Below are 24,374 nucleotides of genomic sequence, written 5' to 3' on the forward strand. Positions count from 1 at the left end.
AGGAGCCAGTACATAGACACAATCAGTTATCTTATAAATATCAATGAGCAACTGTCTCAACCTAGCAGGAGGAGCCTGTACACAGACACAATCAGTTATCTTATAAATATCACTGTGCACCGATCTCAACCCAGCAGGAGGAGCAAGTACATAGACACAATCAGTTATCTTATAAATATCAATGAGCAACTGTCTCAACCTAGCAGGAGGAACCTGTACACAGACACAATCAGTTATCTTATAAATATCAATGAGCAACTGTCTCAACCTAGCAGGAGGAGCCTGTACACAGACACAATCAGTTATCTTATAAATATCAATGAGCAACTGTCTCAACCTAGCAGGAGGAGCCAGTACATTGACACAATCAGTTATCTTATAAATAACAATGTTCAATTGTCTCAACCTAGCAGGAGGAGCCAGTACACAGACACAATCAGTTATCTTATAAATATCAATGAGCAACTGTCTCAACCCAGCTGGAGGAGCCAGTACATAGACACAATCAGTTATCTTATAAATGTCAATGTTCAACTGTCTCAACCTAGCAGGAGGAGCCAGTACATAGACACAATCAGTTATCTTATAAATATCACTGTGCACCGATCTCAACCCAGCAGGAGGAGCCAGTACATAGACACAATCAGTTATCTTATAAATATCAATGAGCAACTGTCTCAACCTAGCAGGAGGAGCCTGTACACAGACACAATCAGTTATCTTATAAATATCACTGTGCACCGATCTCAACCCAGCAGGAGGAGCCAGTACATAGACACAATCAGTTATCTTATAAATATCAATGAGCAACTGTCTCAACCTAGCAGGAGGAGCCTGTACACAGACACAATCAGTTATCTTATAAATATCAATGAGCAACTGTCTCAACCTAGCAGGAGGAGCCTGTACACAGACACAATCAGTTATCTTATAAATATCAATGAGCAACTGTCTCAACCTAGCAGGAGGAACCTGTACACAGACACAATCAGTTATCTTATAAATATCAATGAGCAACTGTCTCAACCTAGCAGGAGGAGCCTGTACACAGACACAATCAGTTATCTTATAAATATCAATGAGCAACTGTCTCAACCTAGCAGGAGGAGCCAGTACATTGACACAATCAGTTATCTTATAAATAACAATGTTCAACTGTCTCAACCTAGCAGGAGGAGCCAGTACATAGACACAATCAGTTATCTTATAAATATCAATGAGCAACTGTCTCAACCCAGCTGGAGGAGCCAGTACATAGACACAATCAGTTATCTTATAAATATCAATGTTCAACTGTCTCAACCTAGCAGGAGGAGCCAGTACATAGACACAATCAGTTCTCTTCCAAATATCACTGTACACCGATCTCAACCCAGCTGGAGAGGCCTATACATAGACACAATCAGTTATCTTATAAATATCAATGAGCAACTGTCTCAACCTAGCAGGAGGAGCCTGTACACAGACACAATCAGTTATCTTATAAATATCAATGAGCAACTGTCTCAACCTAGCAGGAGGAGCCAGTACATTGACACAATCAGTTATCTTATAAATAACAATGTTCAACTGTCTCAACCTAGCAGGAGGAGCCAGTACATAGACACAATCAGTTATCTTATAAATATCAATGAGCAACTGTCTCAACCCAGCTGGAGGAGCCAGTACATAGACACAATCACTTATCTTCTAATTATCAATGTTCAACTGTCTCCACCTAGCAGGAGGAGCCAGTACATAGACACAATCAGTTCTCTTCCAAATATCAGTGAGCAACTGTATCAACCTAGCAGGAGGAGCAAGTACATAGACACAATCACTTATCTTCTAATTATCAATGTTCAACTGTCTCCACCTAGCAGAAGGAGCCAGTACATAGACACAATCAGTTATCTTATAAATATCACTGTGCACCGATCTCAACCCAGCAGGAGGAGCCAGTACATAGACACAATCAGTTATCTTATAAATATCAATGAGCAACTGTCTCAACCTAGCAGGAGGAGCCTGTACACAGACACAACCAGTTATCTTATAAATATCAATGAGCAACTGTCTCAACCTAGCAGGAGGAGCCTGTACGCAGACACAATCAGTTATCTTATAAATATCAGTGAGCAACTGTATCAACCTAGCAGGAGGAGCCAGTACATAGACACAATCACTTATCTTCTAATTATCAATGTTCAACTGTCTCCACCTAGCAGGAGGAGCCAGTACATAGACACAATCAGTTATCTTCTAATTATCAATGTTCAACTGTCTCAACCTAGCTGAAGGAGCCAGTACATAGACACAATCACTTATCTTCTAATTATCAATGTTCAACTGTCTCCACCTAACAGGAGGAGCCAGTACATAGACACAATCAGTTATCTTATAAATATCACTGTACACCGATCTCAACCCAGCTGGAGCCAATAGAGGAGCCAATACATAGACACAATCAGTTATCTTCTAAATCAATGTTCAACTGTCTCCACCTAGCAGGAGAGGCTAGGTTGAGACAGTTGCTCACTGATATTTGGAAGAGAACTGATTGTGTCTATGTACTGGCTCCTCCAGCTGGGTTGAGATCGGTGCACAGTGATATTTATAAGATAACTGATTGTGTCTATGTACTGGCTCCTCCTGCTAGGTGGAGACAGTTGAACATTGATTTAGAAGATAACTGATTGTGTCTATAGGTTGAGACAGTTGCTCATTGATATTTATAACATAACTGATTGTGTCTTTGTACTGGCTCCTTCAGCTGGGTTGAGATCGGTGCACAGTGATATTCATAAGATAACTGATTGTGTCTATGTACTGGCTCCTCCTGCTAGGTGGAGACAGTTGAACATTGATTTATAAGATAACTGATTGTGTCTAGCTATGTACTGGCTCCTCCTGCTAGGTGGAGACAGTTGAACATTGATTTAGCAGATAACTGATTGTGTCTAGCTATGTACTGGCTCCTCCTGCTAGGTTGAGACAGTTGAACATTGATTTAGAAGATAACTGATTGTGTCTAGCTATGTGCTGGCTCCTCCTGCTAGGTTGAGACATTTGAACATTGATATTTATAAGATACCCGAGTGTGTCTATGTACCGGCTCCTTCAGCTAGGTTGAGATCGGTGCACAGTGATATTTATAAGATTACTTATTTAGTCTATATACTGGCTCCTCCAGCTAGGTTGAGATCGGTGCACAGTGATATTTATAAGATAAGTGATTGTGTCTATGTACTGGCTCCTCCTGCTAGGTTAAGACAGTTGCTTATTGATATTTATAAGATAACTGATTGTGTCTATGTACTGGCTCCTCCTGCTAGGTTGAGACAATTGAACATTGATATTTATAAGATAACTGATTGCGTCAATGTACTGGCTCCTCCAGCTGGGTTGAGATCAGTGTACAGTGATATTTATAAGATAACTGATTGTGTCTGTGTAGATCAATCTTCTCAGGCTGGTTCCAGGCCTACTGCCAATTTCCGTTGCCTCTGAGACATCATGACTTGGGGGACCAATTTGGACATGGATTGGCCCCGCCGTCTGATTTCATGGAATTTCCCCAACATTGTTCATAACGTGATGTCTTTCCCGCTGCCAAAATCATGTATGGGCAGGTATTCCCCAAAAGTTTCGTGATTTCAGACATCCGAAGGCATTTCAGAAGAAGAATGTACAATAAACCATGGTTTGAAAAGGAATTTATTGAAAGTAAATTTTAATGCGAGCTATTCACCAGACCACACACTTAATTTTCACATGTTTCTTAACTTTTCACAAGACAGAGCTTTGTTCAAGCATAATTTGCATTATCAACTTCTTTCATGACAAATTTCAGAATAAGATAAGTCAGATAAGATCTTTTTCCCCATGCATGTTGGTGGGTTAGTTATGTGAATGCCCTAACGGTTTGATCGCAGTCCAGTTGTTTGCCGTCGCCCTCTCAATTTTTTAGATACAAACACTTTAAGAGGCAACAGTTGTTGAACAATCCAAGTTTTTGAGTCCTCTTTTTGAAATGATTTCAAAATTCAGGTCGGTTTCTGAAGCCATCTCTGCCTCTGGAGTCGAAAAATGTTCAGTACAGAAATCCTGCACCTCTTTATAATCCTTCTGAATAGTAAATGGCACTGAATGCATGTCTATCTCTCCTCCATGTTAAGCAAACTGCCTTTTGAAGTGTGTAAATTTGGCGTCTCTGACTGAATGGTCCTGGAAAGTCCACCACGGTAAAATTCCTAAACATCACACAATATGTACAAACGTTTCCTAAACTTGGCTAGAATTATTCCTCCGCATCTGGCCTTGACTTGTAGTCCTCGACGTGAGACATGATCCACGCAGCCGGGGCACAAACACAGGTGCACATGACAATCCCGATGATGGACTTCTCCTGGAAATTTAGCGGATAATATTAAGAAGAGTCTAGTCACTTTTACACCAGGACCAGGTGGAGGAAGTCACTGCTGGCCAAAACGAACCTTAATATGGGCACAACGAATAAAAGAACATGCGGTCTTTAGTTTCCTGTGGCCAGCAGTGGCTTCCTCTGCCTGGTGTAAAAGGGTCTATTGTAATCCAAAGGCCGAAGTTGGCTGGTAATTCTTCTTGGCGTTTGCTGCTAATCTCTCAGCCAAAGGTTTCCAAAAATGGAAGCATACCTCAACTCTAAAGGAAGAAAGGTCCCGGAAATGTTTTATTTTGAAACATTACGTGATCGATTAAAAAACCTGGTAAACGTTTTTGTTGGTAAAGTAAATAATTTCCTGAACAAATTACAGAACCGATATTCTTTTGACATGATCGTAAACTTTGGACACCTTGACCTTGCGACATTCACATTGGACATAAAGAAGTATCTATGTTTGTTAGCGTTCTTCAGTCTCTATCATGCACCTCACATTTTTCAGTGTGCATTGCCAGTGGCAGTGTGTTGCCTGTGCACCTCATACCAGAGTGTGTGCCAATATCACGGCTTATACGTGATAATGTGTGTGCATGCATGTGTGTATGCCATGGGGAGAAAAGTTATTTCTAACCTGCATTGAAACTCGGTGTCTTGGTGGTCCAGACACAAGAGTAGCTTTCTGTAATGTGTTTGGTTTAACTAGAGTCAATGCTCTACTCGAGATAGCCCTGATTATACCAGACATTTTGATCTTTTCAAGATATAATGAAATGAAATAAATGAAGAGTTTTGCCACAGCACAGCACAGGAAATGTGAAGGTCAAACGACGGTGGTGCTATCTACACTCAAGTATTGAAACTATTTGGACACAGAAGGCTTTGTCTCCACCCTCAAGAAAAATGTGTCTTATTTTCACATGGTGAATACCTGATCATTTTCATAAAGGAATTGCATGAAATCAGAAAACCATAAACGTCCCACCCACAATGAGACGGTATACAGTGCAAAAGCATTTTTACTCTGCCCCCGAAATGTTGTCACGAAAGAGAGGTTTTTTTATCTGGCCCATGCACACGGATGGCATCCTCGATTATCGATAGGCCTAATCCGCACATTTAAGCTCGGTCGTAGTGCTGAGTGTTGCTTTGAGGTCAAGATGCGAGGATCGGAATTTTGTTGTCGGCCACTCTTATCATAGACGTCACGATTACACAATCTTATCTCAACCTCAACGAGCGCTAAATGCGGGGCTAAATGTATAGGCTAGTCATGGATAATTTTAGCCGGACCGGCCCCCTGCCTTTGCGAAGTTGCGGTTGCATCAGACAGAAAACTTTCCATTGCATAATCTTGCTCTTGTGTTAGCAGGAATAATTAGCTTATCAATATCATGTCTATGTCTGAATGTCTTGTAATTCTTCTGGGATGTGGTGGGGGAGCTTGGGGAGGCAACAAGTTAGGCTAATCTTATCTAGCTTTCTGAGATTTTTATTTTCCCATAAGGCAATTAGCATTAAAATGATACGTTTATTACATATCCTGCTACAAGTGTAGTGTTCGTTCACATCAATTGATTGACATCGGGTTGATGACACCTCTACATTGCTCCCCCTCCCCATTTTTGCAGAAATATTTTCAAATTTCCCAAAATTTCGTTGATCTCAGAACCTTGCAAAATCAAGGGATGTCAGCAGACTAGCTGGCTGGTTCGTATATTATTTTCTCACCCTCTTCCATTGAACATATTGTTCCCTTTATCACCATCAAATCTTAAATTCAACAAGATGTATTGAAAGGATTACTTTTTGATGTGTTAAATTTGCTTTAGTACCATTACAAAATACACATTTGCTGGAATTACTGATTAAAAACGTTGATTTGATTAATAAATATTCCAAGCAGCGGGGGTGCAAACATTCATTAAACGCAACGCGGGCACCTGCTACACAGCCAATCAAGCAATAGCGTCTAGAGGGGGATATCTGCATTGACGCAAGTACGTATTTAAATGAGCCCGTCCCGCATTTTTGTTTGTGCTACATTATGTGAGCTCAATCGATGGTCGCCATTGCTAACTCAAATATTTTGCACGATTGCAGGATAATGAAGGCGCAGCGATATATTGTGATGGAAGCACTCGGATAATCTTTCTATAACGTAGTACACACCGAAATTTCAGTCGATTTTGGATATTCTTAAGTGGTAAAAATTGCATTGGAAGTGGAGGAGAAATTACGTTTTAGGATCGACGAAACCAGACGTGGCTGGTCACGTGGGGTAACATCCCTGCGCTTTTGATTTGTGAACAACGACACCTTTTACGATGATACCAGTACATTTTAACCCCTAATCCTTACACCATTCGTTTTTTGAAATTCATTAGAAAATTTTAGCGCAGCTCGATTTTGCTGAATGGGCGTGGTATTCTATAAAATCGGATCTGTGTCTGTAGCAGAAGAATTGGGGCTCCGCCAGTCACGTGCTTTATTTGGATAATGTACACTCGCATGCGTTGTGTATTGAAAGCATAGCACAACAAACTGGCATGGGACTGGGAAGTGCTGATTAGTTGTGTAACTTTGTTCGATGTTCCGCTGCGCTGCATGAGCTCAGACACTCCACCTGTGTGTAACTTAAAAGATAGGATCTTGACTGACTTGAATAAATTATCTGGACGACTTGCCATAAATGTTAGAGCGTGTATGTCAAGACCTTTGCCACTGAGGCTATGTTGTATGGCCGCAATGGCTCCCGCGCTCACCGAGGCGGCTACCACACCAAGGGTTAAACTGCTCTCCCCACCCGACACTCATGAGAAAGAGCTGAACGGTGGGGATCATCAGGCCCTTGTAGGAGATTGCACAATTACGCGATCACCTGTGCAAAAAATACACAACTTAGCAAAGACGAAGTTGGTTTCAATAACCCAAAAAGATTTCCTGCAAAACTCGAAATTCAAAATCCATACCGCAGAAGAGGCGAAGTTAATTGCTGGAAAGCAGACGTTTGGAACTTTAAAACTGGTTCACCCAAAGACGTTTAAGGATTTACAAGATTTGTATCAGCAGAGGGATCGATTATTTCTGAAATCAAATCAGAACGGAGACCTTTTTGTCACAGACAGTATGAATCAGGACCTCCTGAATGGCACAGCAACAACAACGTCTACAACAGCTACTGGTGTGCCAGTTGGGAAAACTTCCATTATGACCATGAACGGCAAGTCAGTTGCTCCAGATAAGCCTGCGATTTTGCTCCAGCAGAAGGTTCCCCAGGCCCACGCAGGGTCCTTGAACACAAAAACAACCAATGGAGGTGTGTCAAATTCTGGTGAAGTTGGTGATGTCACAAAAGCGGGCTGTGGAGACAGTGTGTTGGAGTCCGCTGATATGCCCACACAGATGCCAGTCGATGGGTCTGGTGATGCGGACATTTTGCATTCACCATGCCCCCAATCTCCTCAAGAAGACAACATGAAGGATTCTGTAAGTGAGGTCACCAGACGACAACGGATGCAAGAGAAAAGGGCCCAGAGACTCCTGCGGCGCGTGAGACGGTTACAGGCACGTCAGTCTCACGCACACGTATCGGACCAGTTGACTGGTTTGGTGGGACACCAACACAAAAGCTTAGAATCCATGGCGAAATCGATAAAAGTCCCGCCGACAAACACTGATTACAAAACAGAATTACTTCAGAGTGAAAACATAAAGAATCTATCGACAGCATCTTTAGTAAATCTTGTCCGGAAGTTACAGTCATCCCAGCCAATCACATTAAAGCAGAGGTTGACAAGTTCGCAATCGGATGCTGCCAGTGTGATTCGATTGGATGAAGACTTCTGTGCTGAAATCGAGAAAACGTCGAGTCAAATGGTGTCGGATATCCGCCAACTCGAGACTGCACTTGATTCGGATGCGACGGAGAGCAGCTCGGGCGGTGAAAGCTGTGATGAAATGGATTACGAAGATTACAGTAATTACAGACAAACGCCATTGTAAGTATAAGTCATAAGTAATAGAATGTCAGGCGATTTTCAGGGTCAGTTGTCAAGGAAACAGCATTGGAAGTGCTAATCAGAAGTTTACAGTTTCGTAGTATGGTAATACAACTGTTGCTGAAAGTGCTATGTCATGGTTATGGATAAGTTACGACCGTTACAACCTACCCAGAGAGTGTTAATATTATCAACATCGATATCCTCTACAGGTATTGCAGTTTTGGCCCAATTTTTCTGCTAATACAACGAGACTGAGCCCTGAGGCCTTCGAAGAAGTTTGTTATGACTCTGGCCAGTCATGCGTTTCACCTGGAACAAAGACCAAGGCTCACAGTCACAGTGGCATTTGGCATTGTCTGTCGGCTTAGGCCTTCTGATGTGTTCTGAGTGTGCACATTTTATTTGTTATGTTGTTTACAAAATAGTGGTGTCGGAATGGACTTTGGCAGGATGCCATATTTGAAGTAGCCGGCTGATTTAGAAAGAAGTTGATTTTCATTCAAATATCAAGTCGTCTGGGTGACGGGCAACTATAACATACTAAATGTACTAAGAATGTGAGTTTTGACTGCGATTGACGGATTCACTTCACTCAAAAAGCTGGGCAGTCAAATCAATACCAACAGAATGTTTGATCGATGTGGGACGACAAACTCAAGCTTGACTTTCCCATGATCTTGATAACTATCCTTACCAGGAGCTGTACGCATACAGCTTACATTTACATTAGTACTGCTTAGTTGTTATCGTCTGTTTGTTTCCATGGAAACAGATGTAACTGGGATGGGGTGGTATGCAAAAAATAACCACTTTGATTGTATTTTTCAAGATCTTCTGTTCAAATGATCATGTGTGGGTTAAGGTGCTTCAATTTTTCCCAAATTATGATAAAACACATTAGTGTCATTTGTCAGTCAGCTGGCTACTCCACACTCTATAGTGCTAGTGCTAATGCTATGACAATGTGTGATGACAATCATTGATTTGGTGGTGGTACATGTGATGATGTACAATATGTAGTCAGGCACACAGTCACAGAGTCAGTATATCAGAATTGGGCCAGGTGTAATCGAGGCTAGATGGTCCTGAATCATCATAAAGAGGAGCCTTATCATAGCCTACATCACTTGCTACTGCCTCAATATATAGGGCCCAGATTTAATCCTGGAGAACACCCAGGATTATGTTTCTTGATAAAGTGGCTTGGCTTTCATGTAGCTAAAATTCCTGGCTCAATATCAGATATGGTTGATTGTACATGAAGTGAACATGGAGCCATGATGGGTTCAATCTATGCAATTTTTATGATGTTTGCACTCGGTGATTGCGCAATACTTCCTTGGGTTCTGTAACATGGAGTAACATTGGGCTTGGCAGACTGGACATTTACTCAATACATGCAATACATCAAGTTTGTTGATATTGATTTTTGGCAAACATGTATGCTGAGTTCTCGGCTTTGGGTTGGTCTCAGTCGGATAATTTTTGCAGGTTGTCTGTCTATTTTTGTCAATACATACAATGTTATAGCCTGTGTACATGTGCACAGCGGACTTGCATAAAATTTTATTTCCATAAACAAGCCTGCATTTATTGATAACTTGCATTGACCTACATTGTGTGGTTGGTATACATGTACCATGTTTTAAACGTTACATGTGGTATATTTCCTATATGGAATGGATGTCAATAACTAAAATTCCATTCATTATTCAGGACGGGCCTATTTTGAGTGATGACTCATCAATCTCTACTACAGTCAGTACTGCCAGACTATTTAACGACAATACAATGTATTGATGTATGTAAATGATAACTTGATAAAGTTATCATGTAACATCTATTTCTTTTGATTCGATGTTCATGTGATTCTAATCTATTTCAGACATCGGCGAGCTGAATGGCGATGGGCACAAGAGCGAGCTGAGGTTGCGACCCGGTGGACGTGGTTACAGGCGCAAGTCTCGGACTTGGAGTATCGAATACGAACTCACAGTGATATTCACAAGCAGTTACGAAACTCTAAAGGTTCAGTTGTCCTTGGTGAACCACCAACGATAGAAAATCTCCTGAAGCTTAGTGTGTTGCGGACAGGTGGGAAAAAATTATCTCCGATTGAGGCAAAGATTGCTAAAATTGAGAAACAGAACGAGATGTCGCCGGTGAATCTTTCTGTGTTGTTGAATAATGTTGACCACCAGGCTCAAAAATTGACACAGTCTTTAGTCGGTAACTGTTTCTCGCCATTGCAAGGTCCCGGTTTAAATAAAAATCGAACCACTAACGGATACGTCGACACTCCGGTGTTGGTGAATAATCTGGATACGCAAGACGGCGGGTGTGCATCAAAGGATGTCAGTGATAATGTGGATAATTCTTGTGTTGCGGCACGGTGTCGCCCAGTTCGGAGTTACCGGAAACGGAAGTTATATCGAACAACTGGATTACATCTTGCAAGTCGGAAGGCTTCGCGGCTGTCGACTGTTCGTTGTCAGTGCTATCCTCCGTCGACACCATGTGCTATGTGTGGCGGTCGATATAACAATACGGTGCCGCTCGATTCCGATACGTTACCGCCAGCTGAGAAGGTGGCGCTACTGGACAATTCTTTTCACTCAGTGCTTTCATTCCCTCAAGGTAGGTATCATCAGCATTAATTCTCAAAATTCGTTTTTTTCGTTCTTGTATCTCCACTCCAGCACAAATGTCTTAAGTTCTGTTGTGTCTAGGCCATCACTTATCACAAAACAAATCACCCCTAGGGCCTCAGTACATGGAATGGACTTTGAATCGAAGAATAATAATCAGCCTTTGACCTGTTTGAGGCAGGAATTGAGTGCTTTACTGGTAAAAATCGGCCCCTGAAGTCTAGTTTGTTTGTGCCACGCCATTCATTCTATTCTTCTTAAAATTTGTCATAATCTGTCTGTGTAGTTTTGGTGTCATTGGTTGCCCTCGTCCCCTCACAGATGACAAAAAAACCAGTAAATCTGCTTCAGATGTGTGCAGCCTTGCGTCTAAAAAAGAACAAAACCTTCATACATATACTTGAACTATGTCTTTACAACGCCTGAATGCCCCAGATTGAAGGGTTAAAATGCCCTGGCTGGCCTTTATTGTGTACAATAGACACACTGTGCAATACATTACTACATGTATGACCTATGTATTGATCCTTTCTACACTGCCAATACACTGGCACCGTGGTTGGTAAAGATTTTCCAGTGGTTGTTCATGAATGACATTGAACAACCTTCACAATAATATGCCCATGTGGAGCATACAAGATAGAAGTATGTGAATTTTGTTGCTGGCTATTCAACATGTTCAAAGAATGTTTTGAAAATAGGCCTTCATATTTTTCACAAAATATATCCTATTTTAGTGACTTGGTATGTTCCGTGCCTGGTACAGACCATGAATAATAAGATCAAGATGGCATCGCAAATCTAAAATCAGTTCATGTGCAGCGCTGATTGATTGATGTACGTATGTCGTATGATCATGTAGTTTATAAAAAACTGGTAAGGACATGAATGATGCAAGTATGAATCAGGGAGGGAGATCGGGCTAGTCACTTACCAAGCACATTTTGTGCACTACAACCGGTAGTTGTCATAATCATATCTCACTGCTCAGTATCAGGAACAACTGAGGGTTACCCATCCTCCTGAGCTCTGAGTGAATCTACGACACCATCAGATCGAAGGCTCTCTGTTTTGAGAACTTGTTGTGATTTTTCTACACAGGACAGGACAGGGCTAGGCTATTGTCTGAGCAGTATTGTATTTTGATTTTTTTGTCACAAATTGTCTGGACTTCTATTGTTAGCCTGAATTCCTGTTCTAATTTTGAATTCTTGGTTGGACATCCTGCCTTTTGTGATTGAGGAGTCTTTTTGTTTCCTTGGATATCTTTGGGAATTTGCTGACTCAGGTGTTTACTTATCATGACCTGTTTTGGAAGGGTGGGTGCTGGGTCTTCCCAGGGTGTCAGCAAAAACCTTTGTCAAGGCTTGGCTTTCAGAGCAACTTCGCCTGCTCTCAAGTTTTTCTGAAAGTGGGGATGCTTTCATTGATGGTAGGGCGTATCGTGTACTTGTTGGATTATGAAATGTACATTATTTTCATGCTGCCTGATGAAAAACGTAGGGACAATCAATGACTGACTGTCTGCACTTCAGAAGAAAACCATGTGGCCTCCTGTCTGGCTGATGAAGTGATTCACTGAATCAGTTGGCCCAGCCATCTTTCATTCAGGATCACAGCTTGAGGTCCAATAAGAACATCTGGCCCCAGGCATGCATAATCCTCATTCATGACATCAGTACAGTTTGTAGTTTGATCAATAATAACTTTCAAATAATAATAATATCAATAATTATATTCAGAAATCTTGTAATACTAAAGTAAGTGCATGGTCCATGGGTTTTGTCTAAACCATGCATGTGACTTTCTGTCCTGAAAAACGGCTGGTCTAAAGACTAAACGCTCCATGAGAGTCCATTCCTGACTGCCTTTCTCTGTATTCCCTGAAAGTTGTTGTTGTCTGCCATGTCAGCTATTTAAAATTGGATCGCCGATCAGCAGCTGGTCCTGGGCAGAGACCCTTTGCCTTCGGGTGCTGTGACACCAGTGTAGACAGACTATGATGATGTTATCGTCTACGTGGCGACTTGTTTTGCTACAGATTTGGCTAAATGTCAACAATTTTCCACCAATCAGAATACCCTTGGCAACACGTTGGTAATGACTCAGAGTTTCTGAAATGAGCCAAAACATCTTATCTTCATTGATGCCGCAAAACTGAAATTAAAGCGTCTTCATTCATACCGCAAAACAGAAAGTAAAACATGCTTGTTCAGTTATGCCACTAAACTGAAAGTGATACACCTAAGGTATCAAACCAAAGGCGTCAAGCAGTGACAATGACATCAATTGGTTACCGCTCAAAATATAGGAAGTCAGGCTACCAATTTTCCTTGCGCTGTGTTGAACTAAACACCCATCAATATACATTTACATGTACTACTAGTGAAGCTAATCAATATCAAACGTCGTCATTCATTGAGTTTTTAGTCAATTATTGCAAATTGACAATGTACGTATATATGCCTGTGTATCATTTGGTTAACGTTTGCATGTACACATGACATAGGCCTTGTGTGAAAAATACTGTGATTCATGAACTACGTTATATAGACCAGCTGCAAGTGTGTGAATGATGATCCATGTTCCAGAATGTTCTAGTCTGGGTTGGCCTTGTTGGTTTGGCTGTGTGCCATGTGAGTGAAATAACTGTTGTGGTTGTGCTGGCGCAAATAGGGCAGTCATGAAACATACATGTTTCAGGTGGGATGAACAAGCTTCCTGCCAAGAAGTGTATTCTTGCGTTGTGAGCCAGATAAATCAAGTGCTTGATCTGGCTGGTGTCTGCCAGCATCAAAAACGACCAATCTTTGATCAAGGCCTAATTGGCATCATGGCAAGCTCACCTTCATCCTGCTGTTCCAGATTATGAGATGACACTTCCATGACTTAAAAAATAGATAACATCTAAATAATTGACAACAGTCAACAAAGAGCATTGTCACATGACTATCTATAACAGTCGTATCATCTAAGATTACCTGGTGACATTTCTCTGTGAGACAAGATGAAAAGGTCAACATACATTGTACATGATGTACTATACAATGTAATTTTGTGTGTTTACAATGTTATTATTACATGTATTACATCGTTGGCTTATTGTTTGAGGAGCATCAACGTATTTGCCGTTGGGTTGAACTTTATAAGCTCTTGTTCCCATCATGCCAAAAGGTTGTGGGTTTCGATTGCTAGCTCGACTCCACTCGTTTGCAACCCTGAGCGTGTTCGTTTGCTTCACCTGCTTCATCCTTTGAATGAGTTTAAAAAGAATTTCTAACCTGGTGTCTGTGCTAGAGCAAAGGCCTTGTAAATGTAGCAGTAGTACTAGTAGTAGATAGTTGCTTAAACCACGAACTCTTCCTCTGGCATTGAATTGTCTGGCCAGTGGCAGTCCAGGCAAGTTCAACGCTCCCCACAGCTTGGTTTCCAGATCTGCTCCTAGTCCTGCTGGCCAAGTCAAAGGGGCAGTGGTGGTGTAGTGGCTCGGGTCTCAGACTAGCAGTCATGAGGTCCGTGGTTTGCTCCAAGCTTCCTGTGTGAGAATCTAGGCAGGTTTCTCTGCCTTTCAGCCGCACTCCACCCAGCTGTGTATAAATGGGTACCGGTCGCAAATGATCTGGTTGTAGCGCTGATTGAGCAGTTCACCCGAGTTCTCTTGAAAGGTTGCCTGATGGATGGACTGGAAAGAATCTTTACCATATTTTGCATAATTCAGCAAGTGGTGAAGACTGAATCTTTAGCAACTAATGTTTTCTCACATGAACTGATACCATAACCTACCATGTGGTTTATTTCCCTTTGTTGTTTGTGTGAAGTGTGGTTGTTCGGGCTATAGTTGCTCTGGTTTTTGTTGCTGATTGCTGGCAAATACTCATATTCTGTTATAATGAGCTGTTCCAAATGCATGTGGCAAATAAACATAAGACCACAATCCAATACTAGTAGGAATGAGATGAGGTATGGGCCTGACTATCCTTAAAAAAAACGTGAGGACTATCGCACGTTGATGATGATTTCTAACCCTGCATGTCCCAGAGTGTTATCTAATCACTACTTCAGTACTTGACCAACAACATGAACATCCTGATAGCCTTAAATCAGTATGAATGAACTTGACACAGCTCTGCCTAAAAGTGAACTATAGCCAGCGAAATACTACTCGTTACTAGTTCATGGGTGATAAGATTGGAGAAGAACAGGTTTCAGTTTTATAGATTCACCTCCTCGCCCCCGCAACCCCCATTCCAAATAAGCTTCTTTTCAGATTTTGATACAAAATATGTCATGAAAATCTATTCCGCTCCATCTATCCCAAGTATACCAATCCAATGTACTTTGATCTGTTGCAACATATGACTAAATCTATTAAAAATCTTCTGTTTAGATATTCCGTTACAAATTCACTTTGAGTCATTGCTCAAGAGTGGCGACTGGCAGAACAAATCGTTACACAAGCAAGTCAAGCAACAGCAAGCCGCGTCACCGTTAGAAAAGCGGAGAAATAACAAGATCTCACCGACTGTGGACCATGTGCGGAAACAGAGTAAAAAGTTGGCCAAGACAGCCGTGTCATTACTTTCTCAGAGTAAGTTATTTTGTTGAAAGTTGGTTGAACGCATAATTCAGTGAGTGATTGGCCTCAGTTGGGTAATATACTTGTATGTAGTTATCAAAAAATATCTGAATATATACTTGTAGTATTGCCTCACCGAATATCAATGCATGTTCTTATTAAAAATTGTGCAATTTTCTCAAAATAAATCCTTACACTTTTCTTCTTACTTCGCAGAATATCGGACGAAGTACAGTGATAGATCTCGGTCGCGTTGTCCTGTGTCGAAAATGACTTTACAAGAAAAGCGGCAACGCCGACAGGAGTTGAAGCGACGGAAGATTGCTAAGAAATTAGCATTAGGTACGTTTCTGTTGCCTCATCCTAGACTTTGGCACCTATTGCCCCAGGGTCCTGATGCTGTCACTCTTTGTGAGGTATCCTTGAGCACTTGCAAGAAATCTTTGTTGTTTTTAGGAGTAACATGAAGTTTTAAAGTTGTTAAATTATAATAATATCACCCAGTACTTCATGATTTCTAATATTTTGCATAATTTTCCAGCCATGAAAAAGAAAGAAAAACGCGAGCGAAGGTTCTCGTTGCCAGCCAGTTACTACCACAAGACGCCGTGTTCGACAGCCAATGCGAGTCCCCGTGACACGCCCCCGCCATCAACGCCGGGTAGCGTCAGTTGTCCTGCATCGTCGGCCATGTTGAAGGAGATGAAGGAACTGATGAAGAAGCGGCGCGGGGAGAGCGCGTTTGATATCAACAATATTGTGATTCCATATAGTATAGCGGCCGCAACTCGGGTGACCAAGATTGAGTACAAGGAGATCATCACTCCAAAGTAAGTCCCTCAACTCTGCCATCAAAGTCGGCATCATTAGACAGGCTGTTATATGAGTTCAAGTGGAGTGGCAAGCAATTGACTCCCACGAGTGTTTGCTAACAAACTCAATTTGGTACTAATCTCAAGGCAACAGGGTGTTGGCATCCCAAATTCAGCGCTGCTGTTGCCTTGAGATTCTAAATTGGCAAAGTAAAAGTACTTATGAGGACAAATACAAAAATTTCGGGTTGAAGTCCATTCATCCCGCCCAATGTTGAGACCAAACAAAGCAACAACACAACTGACTGCACCTTCTGTTATACAATCTCTGTTACTTGTAGATGGCGCGAGTTGTCTGTTGAGAATGCAGGTTTGGAGAGTCATGTCAACGAAGTTACGCCGCTCCCTCCTGACGTGGAGACCAAAGAGACGTTGCCGTCTAATGCTAACGGGATGATCATCATGAGGAAGGTAGATGAAGAGGCAGAGGAGGTAGGTAGACGAGTGTTCGGCTTGAGCTATGCGCTTTACCTCATCCTGGTCTTGAATCGGATCAAAAACGTCGGCAACTTCCAAACCTTATAACAGAGCAGAGAACAGTTTTCATCTTTAGACAGTTTCATCACAGAAGGCAGTTGTTGATAGCTTTGTTTGTTGTTTGCAGATGGAAGATTTGACTGATGACGAGTTTGCAATGCGCCATCTTCGCTGTGAGATCAAGGAGAAGAAGCGTTACATGACGTACATCACGAAAAACAAACGCAACCGTGGATCAAGAACCGAAAGTGGTGCGGCGACCCCGGACCCAATGGGGCAGCCGGAACACAGTCCAAATGAACCGAACCTTGTGTCGTCATTCAATAGTGGTTTTGGGACTCCGCCATCAACTCCGATTGGTGGGGTACGGTTTGAAGAGGGTCGACGGCGAAGTGGGTCCATATCTTGTTCGTATGGTTCTAAACGGGAACGTGACCGGTCGTTGTCCGGTGATCATCTTGATCGCATGTTCACCTCAACGCCAGAGTTTGAGGAAGTCCTGATTCCGCCGTGGGAGCCGAGAGAATTCCCAATATCAGAGGAGGAGTATGATGGTATGAAGCGGGAAATGGAGGACGTGATAAATCGGGTGCCGACGCCCCCTATTGTGATGGAAGAGAGCGAGATGTTGCCGCCAATGCAATCTGAACCAGTCACACCGATTAATAGCAGTCCACCATCGCCATTACCGAGCACATCGTCCGGGTCTGCAGGCGTTTCGATGCTGGAAGAGGATCCGAATGACCCGGAATGGACAGTTGTGTCGCCAGAGCCTCGGCCCAGGAATATCGTTCTGAAGCTGGCCAAGCGATGAAAAGGTCTCGCAACGCCCCAGGTGGGTGTGAGATTGTGCAAAAAGGCCTGGGCATGTCGACTCCTGTCGGAGAATTCTGCAGTTGGTTGGCCGGAGCATGTTCAAACACGTGTATAATCCTCAGACCTGGTTTGGTCATGAGAAAGTAACACGAGTGTTCAGCCAGTTACTTTATCCCAGTGGTTACTCATTCCAGTGCAGTGGTTAGGTTATAAAGCTTGCCCCTATCGGGAATCGGTTCAAACTGGTTAAAGGCAGTGGTGTGGTGATGCATTTCGACGGTAAAAAGTGTTCTAAGGTTGGAGAATACACACGATTGTATAGTGGTGGTATTGGTTGGAAGTTTGAAGGGTGTGGAGAAAAGTAGAAATGTCTTGGTTGAAGTGGGTGTGTAGTGTTGAAAGTTCGTATCTACCAACATAACATAGCCATTGTTAATTTGGTAATATGATTGTTATGAGTTGTTCACTAAGATCGTTATGGGTTTCTGTCAGAAGTCACAGACTGTTGGTGCTGGTTTCAAAACATCCTGACATTTTCTTCGTCACAAGAATTGTTATTTTCCCTGAAAATCAGAATGCAAAAATTGTACCAGCTATGATAACCATACTCATTGAGAAAGAACTGACTGGGAAAGAAAGGCTGCAACGTAAAGTAGCAATAATGGTACTAAGATAGCCATGGTATGTTTTTTAAAAATTGGCTGTCATAGAATTTTTAAAACGAAAATGGGTGTATTCCCTAATTTTCCCTGGGTGTATTCCCTAATTCCCTAATGCCAATTTCTAAGACATTTGATTGGTTGAAAGAACATCACATGATCAGTTTAATAAATGTTCTCAATAATCAAGGCACTGATGATGAAAATCTAATTTAACATCTAAGTTGATATTAGCACCAAGTCTTCTGACACAACCCAGTATCTACTTTTAGGTTTGAATCGCGCACGTTTGTTAGAGCTTGTGATATTGGAACAGACTTGTGGAGAGCTATGCATAGAGCGTTAATGATAATATTTTAATTCAAAAAATAATCCCGAATCATAAATTGTATTCTGAAAATGCTTTGAAGTCATAATTCCCCAAAAATTGGTTTATTCCAGTTGTTTAGAGATGTTGTTTGTTTTAATTAGTTGTTTTTTTTCCAGTTTTTGCTTGGGAAGAAAATTTTGTTCTGATATGTGAAGTTGTGCCTAACCAATTGCAGATCCTTGTTAATACATATTATAAAGAAGAGGGCAAGCATAGCCAGGCAGGATTTTGAAATTCATATCCAGGAACCCAAAATTCTTCTTCTTTACCTGATAATATGTTGGTTAACATTTTTTTCATCAATTAATTTTGCATTTATCCAAGATTTATACCCGATAATGTGACTAAGTTATTGAAGTGTTCATAACAGAAAGTACTGCGCATTTGGAAAATTCAAACTCTCTTGTTAGGATGCGAGCCTCTTGAATGTACTATTTGCACATACGGTCTAGCCAGTATTGATAATCCGTGCTTGTTAGAAGGTGTATTCTCAATTGGCTGGCTATAACGTACAATAGGAAATTCAAATATAACTGTGTAAGAGATGCCTTCATTCAGGTTTCTAGCGTGTTCATCGACACTGTAGAAAAACTAACTATCTTATGGGTTTATACATGAGTGCACTGTACTGTAGTACACTGTTAATCTGTGTTTGGTATCTAGATTTTATTAAACTGTCCGTGAAAACATAAGTGCATAAAAATGAGCAAAAATGTGAAGACAAAAAAAAGTGGGTTGTTGCCTCCGCTGTTATGCTTTGATAGTCAAACGACCTACAGCTGCCGCATTATTTTGTAACCGTAGCAACTGTTGTGTAGTTGCGTTAGTTACCAAGGTATTTTTGGTTGCCATAGCGAGTGTTCATTGCTGCAGTTCTGAAAAATTGGTGACCGAATCAAATAATTTGGTGACAAGATCATGAATAATTTGGTGATTTGGTGGCTTTCCATGGCAACTAACTGGTTACAACAGCAGGTTTTTCACTCTGTGAATTCATTCCATGGTGTCGTGTCCTCGCCTACCCTTTGTAAAACATCATAATTTCTCCTTGTATATTTTTGCTTGTATTCTTCTGGGGAAAATAAATGTGGCAATTTGCAGAATATTAGAATATTCCCAATGCATTTGTTTTTTGTATCAATCAGATGCATTTTTCAAATGACCTTTAATATGCCTAGTGGAGGTAATAACCGCTGAAGATATATTTTCCCATAATGGGAACCCTGTTCTAACTCTAGCAGGAGTGGCTGTTGCAGTCTAGAGTCTGTTTTGCAATGAGAACTTGTAATTTCCAGTCTTCTTGTCATTGATATATTCTGTGCAATTCAGATTCTGTTCTCATTGATTGATTTGCTTTTAAACGCTGGATTGATTGATTTGATATTCATCTTGCATTCAGGCATGATTATTCATCTTGCATATGGGCACGATTATTTGGCATTTCACTATGACTAAATAAATTGCAGACCTGACTCTGGACAATGATGGCTTCGTTCTCCTTCATTCATCCTGTGAATTTAAAATCGCTCTTGACTGTGTATACCAGTGTACTGTGTATGTTGTATACACGATGTATTATATATGTATATTATTGAATCCATTTGTAAAAAAAACTGCAAGAATATGTTTTGCTGTTTGTAAATATTGACTTTGCATATGGGTGGAAGGCATTAGTTTGAATTGCTGTCACCCCTCGTGAACAATGAATCAATAATTTACTGTTTCAGTGACGCTACAACTCTCCCAAATCGAGTTTTTTAAAAGCTGTCCATGATGCCAAAACTGCTTTGACCTCGAGCCACCTTAAAGGATGTATGCCATTCATGCTCATCGTATTTACTTGTGGTTCAGGTAATTGGAAATGAACATAGCCATAATTGTGCAATTCATTGAAACTTGGCATTTATAGTAGTTGTATATCAGTCTCCACTACAGTATAGTTGAAATTTTCATTAGTAATTATTATGACATAATTAAAAATATTCAAATTCATCGATGAGAGTAGGCCTTAAAAAGAAGATGGTCAAGTTTCCTTTTTGTCGTGAATAGTTTTATCCACTCGAGAAAAATGTGTGCAAGAAATGTGATGAATTGATTGATTGATAAAATCATCCTGCTTGCAGGCAAGGTTCTTTGGCATCTTTTGTTTATTTGTCCCCCTGTTTATATGAAAATGGGTTGGCTCATTGTGAACTCGTGGATTGGTCAGGTGTGGTGGGAAACGGATTAGGTCATTATTGTGAACTCCTGGGGTAGTCGGGTGTAGTCGTGCTTTCTGAAAGAAGCACAGCTTGTCTTCTCGCAATCTTAGTCGAGAACATTTACAGGAATATTTTGACACAGAACATTATAATTTGTGTACTTGTATAACTTGAGTGTGACTACGATATCCGATGACGTTAGCACTTTGGGATATGCGTGTTCACTTGGTAGATATTTTCAGCAAGAATATTTTTCCATGCAAAATAAAACTATTCCGTTTGTCTGCGTCCTATTATTTGAATACAGGTTTCAAAATCATGTTTGCTATTGGCATTTTTGGTACTGTTTCGCGTTGAAAAATATTCCTGCTTCATTTGTTCGACTTTTGGCTTCTTAATCTTAAGAGCAGTTAAATATTCACTGCATAGACATGGTAACTGGCTGTAGAGGTTGCATTGGTTGATGTATACCACTATTGATGATTTTGTCTTAGCAATATTGGCCAAAAAGCACATGACCCACGGATGGTTATACGATGACATTACATGAGTTCAATTGGCACTAAGTCCTGTTATGTCATTTACCAAAGGAGAAGATGTAGAGTAGATGTTGCATTGTAGAGCGCTAGTGGTGTCACGGTGACATTTATAACAGCATCATCCTCCTGTCTGTGGTCATGTGTTTGCCGTCCAGCATGGCAGGGCCGAACGTCCTTGATACCTTCCCCTGATGTGCTTTCTAACTGGTCCTGCAATCTGGCCGTGGAAGTCTTATTCCGATAATTTCGATTTTTGGCTACACTTGTACAGCTTTCTTAATTGTTTGTTCTACTTCTGAATTCTAGCAAAATATGCAGTTTCCTGGGTATGTGATGAGAAAACACTTTTCTTGCTTGACTATCCAAGTCATTTCCTCAGCTTTTCAAATAAGTGCCACTTGACAAAAACTCGAGCACTGGCCTAGAAATATTAATTTGGTAACAATTACATAACGGGGGGATAAGTTTCCGTTGTAAGTACCATGACTATTGCATCAGCTGCTTGAAGTTTCCATGAATTGAGATTTAAAGGTAGGCTATATAAGCAGGAGCCAGGTGGGTCCAATACAATACACACAGTCACCAGTAGATGTCTCTCCTACATCAAAACTGTTCACGCTTGTGTGGGAAATATAATTATTGTTGAATCACAGTCAACCCAGCCCACCTAACTCTGCTTAATAGTCACCTTAAGACTATCAGTTTGACCCCCTCGCTCCTGCCTGTAGTCCCCCTTAAAGAGCAGGCACACTGTAAATGTGTTCTATCCTTTAAATGTGCTTCAATTAACCCTTGATGGACTCCCGATTGAAAATAAAAAAACTTCAAAGTCGAAAAAATGGAAAAAAATTCATGCTGGGTAGCAGGTATGCTGGCATGTATGCCAGAAAAGGGGTTATTATAAAAAAGAGAGCTTGTAAGAAATGCACATTTGCCTCAATGCGGTTTTTTTTCTAGTTGGGCCTTAGGACGTTGACTGTAAAGGGCATTATTAGAGTAGAAAATTACTTGATGTATACAATGAACTGTCCTATTTGGTGATAGGGACATTTTGGGTCCATCAAGGGTTAACCTTTCACACTACAGCCAGTGTGTATATAAACAAATATCGTCTGTGTATATGTATATGTATGTAAAAATGCACGTCGACATAACGACTTACGTTGACCACATAACTTGTATATTGCCAAATCGTGGCTCATAAAACGTTATAAATTTGATTTAAGGATGGTGTCCTGGAAATGATAAAATTGCCATTGTTCACATCCTCTCTTGTGGAGTTGCTCCAGAATCATTGCTGGTTCGTTTGGGGTCTTACTGTAAAATCACAAATACATTCATGCTTTCCGGATTATATCTAGTCTTGTATTCATTCATTTTGTCCGGCCCTTGGTCGCAAACCTTCCTCTGTCTTCATCCCACGAAGACAGATACCAGTCGACCTGATGTTCAATATCAGAAGCAGGCAGTGTTTACTTTGGACATGATCGATCGTCCTCCGAAACACTGCGAGAGATAAGTAAATATTAGGGGGTCAGAAACAGCTATTCCAATAAATATCTTGGCACCTGCTTTCAATGGACGATGGCCTTGTGTGGTATGACTTAGAACTGGAGAATGCAAGTACAGGCCTTGAGATCCTCATTCGAACTGACGGTACCTGTCCATTTCCCTAGATGGGTACCAACTGCAAATTTCCAAGGCCCGACAGAAAATTGGTGATTGCATCTTGGAATACCTCTGCATGCCCTCTGGTTCTCTGGCCTGTCTCTGAAACCATATTAAATAAGCAGAGGTTTTCAACATGGTGGCCCAGAAGTATTTTTCCTCACACAATAGCAGAGTGAGAGCAAAACTACTAAGAATATTGACTTCAACACGAAAAGGAGGATGGATTCTAAGACAGATTTTGAAAAAGATTGCTTTAAATTCATGAACAACGCTTTCTACGGAAAGCCAAAAGATGAAAAAACCACTGTGGAACCAGCCCCATACGGCTTCAAGATGAACTGTTTCATAGATGAGATTTGAAAACACCTACTTGCAGTGGTGAATAAGTGGTTTGATTTTAAACAGACAATATTCACTCAGAAAGGAAAATACAAATGTACTACTCTACAAAACCACTTCCAACTTACAGAACAGAACTTAATTTAAGATCAAATTTGGTTGACCAAAGTAAGACACTCTACAACAATAAACCTTCTGACATCTTTTGCATTGTACCAGTGGAAGATGGTGACTAGATAAAGAACAAAATGCGTCACTTAAGGTCAGGGAAACACAAGATGTATTTGGAAGAGGTTGAAAAGAAAAGTCTGTGTCCTTTTGATGACAAACGCTTCATCTCAGAAGATGGAATCTCAACGATGCCATTTGGTAAGTACATTATGAGAAATACATAGATTACACCGATCCAAACTTTGCTTAATGTTCTATTGGTTAAAAAATGGTTAGAATCATGAGAATTTTAGTTGAACTACTGTACAATAACCCGAAAAGATATTCTGAAGAATTTCAATTGATGGCGATTGAAACATTCATTGATAGATGGTGCTCTGTTAACGAGAAAACAATTATTATGGAGAGGAGTATTTTCTCAACACATCATATCTTTTCATGTGTGTTTGTGTTGGGATAATGGGAATTTAACTTGTAAACAATATGATCATCTAAAAGACACATATTTCAAACACTACAAAAATATGTGTGATAAGCCCAATTTCATAATTTACCTCAGAACAGGTCCAACGGTTTGTTATGAAAGAATGAAAAAGAGAAACCGTTCAGAAGAAAATTCAGTTAGTTTAAAT

General features: G+C 40.8%; 1 protein-coding gene and 1 long non-coding RNA gene across 2 annotated transcripts; one reads left to right on the plus strand and one right to left on the minus strand.

Moving 5' to 3' along the window:
- Window positions 1-3,668: 3,668 nt before the first annotated feature.
- LOC135497939 (uncharacterized) lies at window positions 3,669-5,227 on the minus strand. Its single transcript, XR_010448969.1, has 2 exons — window positions 5,034-5,227; window positions 3,669-4,387 (listed from the first exon to the last, which is right to left on the minus strand). It is a non-coding gene; the product is annotated as an uncharacterized LOC135497939 (long non-coding RNA).
- A 1,217-nt stretch (window positions 5,228-6,444) lies between these two features.
- On the plus strand, window positions 6,445-22,915 carry LOC135497564 (KAT8 regulatory NSL complex subunit 1-like). Its single transcript, XM_064787311.1, has 7 exons — window positions 6,445-8,400; window positions 10,289-11,040; window positions 15,439-15,639; window positions 15,844-15,969; window positions 16,169-16,457; window positions 16,781-16,931; window positions 17,104-22,915. Exons 1-7 carry the CDS (start codon window positions 7,007-7,009, stop codon window positions 17,788-17,790), a joined length of 3,600 nt encoding a protein of 1,199 aa, XP_064643381.1. The 5' UTR covers window positions 6,445-7,006; the 3' UTR covers window positions 17,791-22,915.
- The last annotated feature ends 1,459 nt before the right edge of the window (window positions 22,916-24,374 follow it).

Source organism: Lineus longissimus, chromosome 13 (genome assembly GCF_910592395.1).
Source record: "Lineus longissimus chromosome 13, tnLinLong1.2, whole genome shotgun sequence".
Lineage (NCBI taxonomy): Eukaryota > Metazoa > Nemertea > Pilidiophora > Heteronemertea > Lineidae > Lineus > Lineus longissimus.